Here is a 9,522-nt window from a genome sequence, read left to right on the forward strand (position 1 = left end):
TCTTTCCCTTATTATAAGCTTCTTTTGCAATTTTTACAAAGATATACGGTGTATTTGTTGCTACGACATAAGATTTCTACCGATTATTTATGTCATTCATAGAAAAAGAAATTTAAACTGCTGCTGACAGAACATGAGTTTAGCATTCTTAGAATTTTCTTGGTTAGTAGAAGTTATATTCTTCAGTAACTGATTCAAATGTTTGATGAATGATTAGAGCATCCATGGATTAAAGATGGAAATGCATCTGATAAGCCAATAGACAGTGCAGTTCTATCTAGAATGAAGCAATTCAGAGCTATGAATAAACTAAAGAAACTCGCCCTCAAGGTATGTCCATCCACACCACAATCTGCATTAAGAGAGACACCAAAGTGATTTTTAATCTGCATTAACTAGGTACCTCTTAGTCTATGGATCCATTTAGATCTTTCAATTCAAAAACTCAATGGATTTATAATATTCTTGTAGGTCATTGCTGAGAATATGTCAGAAGAAGAGATCCGCGGTTTGAAATCAATGTTTACGAATATGGACACAGACAACAGTGGTACAATCACCTATGAAGAACTAAAAGCAGGTTTGCAAAGACTTGGATCAAAGCTTTCTGAGGCTGAAGTAAAGCAACTTATGGAAGCTGTAAGCTGTTCTTAAGTCTTGTCAATAATTTATTTTTTCTTTTTGAAAATTTTCCTAACTTACATTCCTTGGAATAAAATGTAGGCTGATGTAGATGGAAATGGAACAATTGATTGCATTGAATTCATCACTGCTACAATGCATAGACACAAGTTAGAAAGAGATGACCATCTTTACAAGGCCTTCCAATATTTTGATAAAGACAACAGTGGGTAAGTCCTTTATCTTGTATTCTAGGAACCATATGGTTAAGCCAAAAAATATGTTTATGTCAGTAGACAAACTCAAATAAGTTAATCTAAACATATCCTAAGTGTCATGCTCATACATATTCTTGAAATTTAAATAATAAATAAGACACAAAGTCCAGCTACCTCATTTAAAAAATCATTAACTGATTAATAACCTAACTTGGGTTGTATTTCAGGAGCAATGACATATCTACTTTCGTATTTGTTTCACTAACAATTAGTTTAGGATGTTGCATAGAGACGGGTCACAGAACTAAAACGTGCTCCAATACCATGTAAAATATGTGATTTTTGTGTTTTTTATGTCTCTAATGAGATCACACATCTTCCTATTTATAATGATGCTGCAATAATTACATTCAATGCCTAAGAAATTGTATTGACTAGGATTACTAACAATTAGTCTAGGATGTTGCACAATCAAAGAACAATTAAAACATACACTGAATTTTAAAAGTTTGATTCCATTTCAGGTTTATTACAAGAGATGAACTGGAAACTGCCATGAAAGAATATGGTATGGGAGATGATGCCACAATCAAGGAAATCATATCTGAAGTTGATACAATTATATTTGAAGTGGATACAGATCATGTAAGTCTTTTTTTCTTTTGTGGTGCTACAAATTTCAATTCTAGTAGTACCATAGTTAATGCTAAGTTTTTGTGCATCCACACAGGATGGTAGAATCAACTATGAAGAATTTTGTGCAATGATGAGGAGTGGAAACCAACCACAAGTCAAGCTGTTCTAAATTTCGCCTCGTAATGAGTCTACATGTCCGACATCAAGAACACTCGAAGCGAAGAGGTTTATAGTTCTGAGAAGTATACATCTAAACTATCATATCATTGATATGCATGTAAAGTTTTTTTTTTTGAACAGTTTTTGAATTGAGTTATTGTGTTCCACATGACGGTTAGCGATCAACTCTCTTGTTAAATTTACTTTTTTGTTTCTTTTTCTTTCTGTAGACATTCTATTGCTGAGTCATCTTCAAATTTGTGTTAGACACCAATTACAAACTCACATAGCAAAGTTGATACTTCACATAAGGCCTAAAAGAGACAATACCTCGATGCAACAAAATTGAGGTCGGGACAAAAGTCAAGCAAAAATTTGTTTTGGATGCTCTTTCTAGCCCTTCAGTGTCTAGTTCAGCAAATTTGTTTGGATAATGATTGTGATAAATAGAAAATAGTATAACCTTAGTTCATTATTTGATGACAAGTACATTATGCCACCAAGACTATTAGGAGTTAAATTGGTTTGATTCTCACAATGAAAATGCCATTGTAGGAACATTGAAGTGAGATTTGTGTTTGCAATAGGACCTCTAAATTTGAATAATAAATTCAATGCATGTATCCAATTCATGGTGATTCCAAAAAAGAAAAAACAAATTATGTTTACAAGTCCACCAAAGTCAATTTTGATGGCTTTGTCCTTTTTTCTTCAATTCATTTGACTGAAAACTCTTCAATTTGTTTGATTGAAAACCAATATAGATACATTTAAAAGAAGGGTTAAATATTTTTTAGTTGTTAAGTTTAGTCTCTAAATAATTTATGTTCACTTTTAGGTATTTTTACAAAAAAAAAAATAAAAAAAAAAAGAATAGATCTCAAAATAATCTCTATAAAAAGCAAAACAGGGATTAAAGGGATTAAACATTTTAAGAACTAAATTTGAAAAATCGTAGTTTTTTAGGAGTTAAAAACATATATAATTCTTAAAAAATATTTAATTTTAATTCTTAAAATTTGAAAGATTGTAGCTTTTTAAGAGCTAAAAACATATATAATTCTTAAAAAAAACATTTAATTTCAAATAGTCTGTGATTAGAGTTGTTAATGAAAAGTCAGAACATAAAAAATAATGGATTAAATATATTTTTAGTCTCAGTAAAATTTTAACATTTCAATCTTATTCATTATAAAATAAAAATACAGTTTTTAGTCATGACAAAATTATAATGTATTCATTTTTTGTCCCTGTCGAATGAAAAGTTAGAACATAAAAAATAATGGGTTAAATATTTTTTAGTTGTTAAGTTTAGTCTCTAAATAATTTATGTTCACTTTTAGGTATTTTTACAAAAAAAAATAAAAATTATAAAAATACAGTTTTTAGTCCTTACAAAATTATAATGCATTCATTTTTTGTCCCTGTCGTTAAGTCAATATATATTTTTGAATGAATTTTTCGCAGACATGTTATGACATTATATAAATTTTTTCCACAAAAAATAAACACAAAATTTGATTTCTAGGTCCACATAGTTTCGTTACTTTTAACTTTAGTTTTTTACATTTGAAAATTTTAAATTTTGTGGAAGACCTTTTCATAAGGTTCTAAACATGGTTGCAAAAAATCATTCAAAAAATTCAAAGTTAAAAGACAATTAAACATATTTTGCTTTAGGGACTAAAACTGTTTTTTTGGATAATTTTGTAGGAACTAAGAATTGTATGTGTTACTATACAATTCAATCGAAGATATTTGAATTTCCTAATCTTTTTCAAATTTTCATAATTACTATTTTGATAAAACTTAGATTAATTGAATGTAAGTGTTTTGGAACATTTATTAATTTTGACAAAAATGTAATTACTCTTATAATTGTCTATGTCTATATGTTAGTGGAAGTTTCTTATAACATTTTTAAATGTTTAAATATTGTTAATAACATATTTCTTGTTAACTACAGCATGTTATTCTAAATTCATAGTTATGGTATAAAATGTAACTTCAACATGTAGGATTTATTTTCTGTATAACAGTTTGATGTGTTCTTCCGTTTCGTTTTTCTGCACTTTTATGTTATTGTTGTGTTACTGATTTAATATTGTTTCTAAATAAACATATTTTTGCCATTGTGTTTTGCACGGGCACGTTGTTTTTGAGTTTCGAAAATTGTTTCAAAATCAATTTATGCTACTGAATATATTATTGGATTGAGTCGCAGATTAAGTCGTTCTCTTTAAGACCTTTTACAGTGTTGTTTAAATTGTTCAAGGCAGATTATCAACCACAAAGTTTTCAGGATATAATAGCTGAGACACACTATATAGGAGTTCCACTGCACTGTAGAAAATTGTTCTAGATTTACAGCCTCAATATGACTGTTAATAATTGTCACTATATGATACTAATGATCACTCGAAAAAAAGAAGAAAAAAATGAAGCAGAAAGGGAGAAGCAGAGAAAAGTCTCGAATTTTAGGAGAACTTTTGGTTCGCTTTTCTAACTGAGTAGAGTCCTCTATTTATAGAGGAACTCAGCAACTTAAGGAGAGAAAATTTTCCAATCTATCAAACCAGATCCACATAAAATTACACTCCTAAATTTTCTAGGTTTTCAACCGAAATTTTCTTGGTTTTGATCGGGCAAACACATGATGCACGAATCCACCGAAAACTGAAACGCGAAAAAGCTAGGTTTTGATCAAGGCGAACTGATGTGCGAATTCAGAGAAGAATTGACCTGATCAGATGTTGAATGTTACTTCTGTGGACGACAGACACGTGTACAATGTACCAATGGGAGAAAAACGCACGCAATTATTAAAAAATAATCTTTTAATTTTTTTGGATATTAAAAATAATACACCACTTAGCCCAAGCCTAAGCCTAGACTCGAATCGAGCCAGTCAGTCGAACGGCGGCAACCCCCGCGTGCGCATCTGATGGTCATCCCTTTCACAAAATTGGGGTACCCATTGGGGAACATCGCAATTGTCATACCTCCATCTTATAAACACTACTAGTGTTGTCATCCTTCTATGTGTGGCTTCCTTATTTTTTCAATTCACACCAAGTAGCTCTCATTAATATCATCATCATTTCTAACAATCTCGTATTAATAACATCATCATTTCCAACAATCCCTCACTTGAATTTAAAAAAGAGTTTTTGAAGTAGCATCAAACGATTCTATAAGATCGTGCATAAACATATTGTCTCCTGACTTGAACCTTTGCATAGCAAGTAAGATTCAGATTTGACAAGAGTGACTCGTAGTCTTGAACTCTAGCTCTGACATCAAACTCACACACAACCTTTTCATATGGTGTATTCTTAAAAGCCCGCGCATTAATGGTCATGCACATCTATCCCAGTATAGTGAACACTCCAAGAATTATGCCTCAAAATTCTATAAGAGGTGGCCCCACTTCCACATTCACATAGGTGAGTCTATCAAGAGGACTCAGGTAGCTAGATATTCCACTCCACATAGAGTATAGATCTCATTAAAAGTTTCTATCACCCCATCCTTTCGTCACTTCAAGAATCATGATTCTCTAAGATATAAGGCTTAATTGCAGTTTTGACCCCTCTATTTTAGCTGAATCGTAAAAGTAGTCCCCCATTTTATTTCTCCTCAATTTTGGTCCCCCAAACAAAATTTTTGTCCAAAACTTGATAAAGTTTCATTTTTTCAAGTCACACCACACTATTTATATTCATATATTTCATGTACAATTGTTGCACCACGAGATCTTGAGGCATAGTGTGACTTAAATAAATGCAAAAAAAACGAAACTTCATCAAGTTTTGGATCAAAATTCTATTTGGGGACCAAAACTGGAGAGAAATAAAATAGGGGGTTACTTTTGCAATTCAACTAAAATAGGGAGATCAAAACTGCAATTAAGCCAAGATATAATAACATGTTAATCTCATATCACGATGACTTGTTATTATCCATTGAACCTAATATTTGGGATCTCCAATCTTTTAGGTTAAATTTCCATCATGAATGACTCATTGATCTATGACAATAGTCTCATCCTTTTCGATGTATTTAGGACTTTCTCTCTAGCTAATCCTTTTGTCGAATGGTCCACTAAATTCTTATCAGTGCGTACATGATCAACTATAACAGTTCTTTTAGAAAGTAACTCTCTAACTGTGTTGTGCTTACGACGTATTTGTCGTCTCTTACCGTTGTAATAACGATTCTCAATCTTTGCAATAGCCATAGTACTATCGTAGTGGATCCACACAACTAACATAAGTTTTTCTCACAAAGGAATCTTAGCTAGCAAGCATCTCAACTAGCTCGCTTCTTCACTAGTAGTAGCTAGTACTATCATTTCAGACTCCATATTGAACTGAGTCAGTATCGCATATTTTTTTGATTTCCAAGATACAACATCGTCGGCTATACTAAAGCTTCCACTCCTTCGCCTTCATATTCTTTTGCTCTGGTGACACAACTCACTTATAAGAGGAGTGTATGGGTTCTAAAATAAATGAGCAAGGATTGAAAAGAGTATAATAAAAGTAAAAGAGAAAATAAGAAGTTGAGAAGGAGTGGAAAAAATCAAGTTTGAGAAGAATATTGAGTCCACGTAAAAGGAAAAAAACATAAACAATGATCAAACTTTCATCGTCGACGAACTATAACACACATTAATAGGCTGAACTCAATGTGAGTAAAACGAGCAATTAATTTTGGTCCTAAAATTTCATAAAATTGTAAAAATAAAAAATGATTGACAAAGAATGGTTGAAGAATCATCATCCCCTGAATTTTCAAAGCCTTCTAAAATAAAGAACATCATAACTCATTTACAAGAAAAAAAAATTGCAGAGAAAAAAGAAAACAAAGTGAGAAGGAGGGGAGACAAGAAACAAGAACAAAACTAATTCTAATATACTGATCCCAGTATATGGTCACATCTAACGTGATTTATTTGAATATTGAAAAAAAATTATCTAATAAATGCGTAATTAAAATCTAATGAGAAACCCAAAACATAAACCATCATTCAGATTAACGTTGCACATTTAATTTGATTTATTTGAATATTAAAAAGAATTATCTCACTCTCTTGAAAATTGAGACGAAATTAAAATCTGATTGGAAACAAAAATTACATAAATTGAAACAATTTAACAATTTATCAGTGATATATCATGATAAATCTGGTAAGAAAAATTAATCGCATTAATATTATCCTCAAACTAAGTTAAATTAATAAAATTTAAATATAATAAATAATTGTTAGGCTAAATTACATATGTAGTCCCTTAACTTAATTTCAGGTAACGTTTTAGTTTTTTATCTTTTTTTTTCTTTTTTGATTTAGTCTTTTATTCCTAACAATATCAAATAAAGTATGAAAATATGAGTTTATTTGAAGATTTGTGTTAGGAATTTGATGAAATTTGTATTATATTGAAGAATATAATTACTTTTATGAGTTTTGATTGAAATTTTTTTTGAATTTTCGTATAAAAAAGAATAACATTGTTGAAATTTTAAAACATAAAATATCAAATTGTAACTTAAAATTAAAATAAAGGACCAAATCGAGAAAAAAAAGATAAAGTACTAAAACGTTTCCTAAAATTAAATTAAGGAACATGTAATTTAACCTGATATCTAATAACTAACATTGAATAGTAGTTTGTTTCTTTCATTTAACTGTAAATTTTATATGGAAATTGTTTTAAATAAGTGTGTAGTAGTGGAGTCTCGTTTTATTTTTTCTACTCTAGATTTTTGTGTATCTTTTTCAACAACTGTCTACGCATTCTCCCTTTAAATTCCTTTTTATTTTTTAGACTCACGTATTACTGATTTATATAATAATAATAATAATAATAATAATAATAATAATAATAATAATAATAATAATAATAATAATAATAATAATAATAATAATAATAATAATAATAATAATAATAACAATAAGAGATTGTGCCAAATTGGATTTTTTATTGTGCTACTACTAAAAATATAAAATATCAAACTATCATTAATTTTAAATTAAATATTAAATTATCATTGTTTTTTCTATACTCCTATTGAAAAATCAATTTCTCAATTAAAGTGTAGATAAAAAAAAAACGATAATTAAAAAATTGGCGTAGAAGAAATGGATTTCTCAATAAATATATAAAAGAATGAGAAAAAATGGTAGTTTAATATTTAATTAAAAATTAATAATAATTTAATACTTTATTATTATTTTTTTAGTAGAACAATAAAAAAGCCTGCCAAATTGATGGTTCATTTACATGTAGCACAATATGCATGAAACCTAAAACCACCAGATCAGCCCACAATATTGTCCTCTGTATTTTGGTAGTGGTTGGCAGAGGGTGCTGACAAAGCTGTGCTTAGTGGAAAATGGTAAAAAGAAAGAAACTAACATAAAAAGTTTTGACTGACACCCAAAATAGAAGACTACCAATCCATTTTAATTTAATTAAATAATTATTTTAATCTCTAAATATATGTTGTTATAAAATATATAAAAAAATATATAAGTATTCTTTTGTTAATTAATATGATTCTTGATTATATCTTTAGATTGTTTGTTGAATCCTTAAATTTATTTTTTTGTTAATTTATTTAATGTATAAAATTATTAACAAAAAATATATTTGAAAATATATTTATAATTTTGATACATTCAAGAATTATACAGTGAACGTGTCACATATTTAAGATTCGAAATGGTTGATTAGTCTGATTTATATTCAACTTTTTTGTATCTTTTGTATTATTTTTATTTTTTTTGAAAATAGATCATGAATTGACAAATTATGAGCCTATACATATATGGCCCTTATAGACTTTCTATACAAGGGATGAAAATTATTTATAAAAAAAGAAATGGGAGGAAAAGTGAGATTTGGTGCAAAGATAAGGACTCAAAGAAACTTAAAGCAATAACGAAAGCTTATGCCTTATAAATTTATTAAGACAACACTTCAACGAAAGTTAACTTTAGTTTAGAGAGAGGAAGTTTTGTTTAGGCATAAGTAGAATTTTCATAATTCATATATTAGAATAAATAATATTTCATATATAAAAAATGTGACATTTTTATTTCCATGTATATTTGACATAGAAAATAGCAAATATTTGTACCAATTGTGGTGTACAAGTAACTGAGCCTTTCGTTTACATTTGTTGTGATTTAAGTTTAAATTCAAAATTCTACAATTAGTAAATTATACTTAAATTATAATATAAACTTTGTATGTAGTTAGTAGTTCTCTTTGACATTGGATGAGGGTCTACCTTCCCTAGTCTAATTTTTTTCCAAAAAAATATATTGTGAATATATTAACAATAATTTAATTGTCTCTTAGAATATGTCATATGTAATAGTGCGCTCAATAATATACGACAACATAAAAATAATAATTTTTAAATATATTTATAATTTGTGTATATATGCACTTTCACTAATCCGATATATATATATATATATATAGCTGACTGGAAGAAGATGAATAGAAAGGCAATGGCATTGATCAGACAGTGGTTGGATCTGAGTGTATATCCACATGTTGAAACTGAAATAGATGCTAACAAGATGTGGGAAAAATGAAAAGAGTTGTATGAACAAAAGAATGTGCAAAATAAAACATTCTTGATTCGGAAGCTGGTGAATATGAAATACAAATATGGGGATTCAATGGCAGAGCATATGAGTATTTTTCAGAATATAGTGAATCATTTGACAATCGCAGAAATTAAATTAGATGATGAGTTGCAAGCGTTGTTATTGTTGAGTTCCTTGCATGATAATTGGGAAGTCCTTGTTGTGACGTTGACCAATTCAGCTCCAAGTGGAAAGTTGAAAATGTCAACAGTTAAAGAGAGC

The 9,522-nt window shown here is 28.9% G+C and overlaps 1 protein-coding gene across 1 annotated transcript in view; it reads left to right on the forward strand.

Annotated features, from left to right (window-relative positions):
* The window catches only part of LOC101511771 (calcium-dependent protein kinase 2-like), a 4,810-nt gene extending 2,865 nt beyond the window's left edge, over window positions 1–1,945 (forward strand). The window contains exons 4-9 of the mRNA XM_073369067.1: window positions 218–330; window positions 472–639; window positions 724–851; window positions 1,364–1,484; window positions 1,570–1,752; window positions 1,865–1,945. Of these exons, the coding sequence (XP_073225168.1) occupies window positions 218–330; window positions 472–639; window positions 724–851; window positions 1,364–1,484; window positions 1,570–1,644 (605 nt within the window). The 3' untranslated portion in view covers window positions 1,645–1,752; window positions 1,865–1,945. The remainder of the gene's footprint in view (window positions 1–217; window positions 331–471; window positions 640–723; window positions 852–1,363; window positions 1,485–1,569; window positions 1,753–1,864) is intronic.
* Window positions 1,946–9,522: the final 7,577 nt, after the last annotated feature.

Source organism: Cicer arietinum, chromosome 5, assembly GCF_000331145.2.
Source record: "Cicer arietinum cultivar CDC Frontier isolate Library 1 chromosome 5, Cicar.CDCFrontier_v2.0, whole genome shotgun sequence".
Classification (NCBI taxonomy): Eukaryota; Viridiplantae; Streptophyta; class Magnoliopsida; order Fabales; family Fabaceae; genus Cicer; species Cicer arietinum.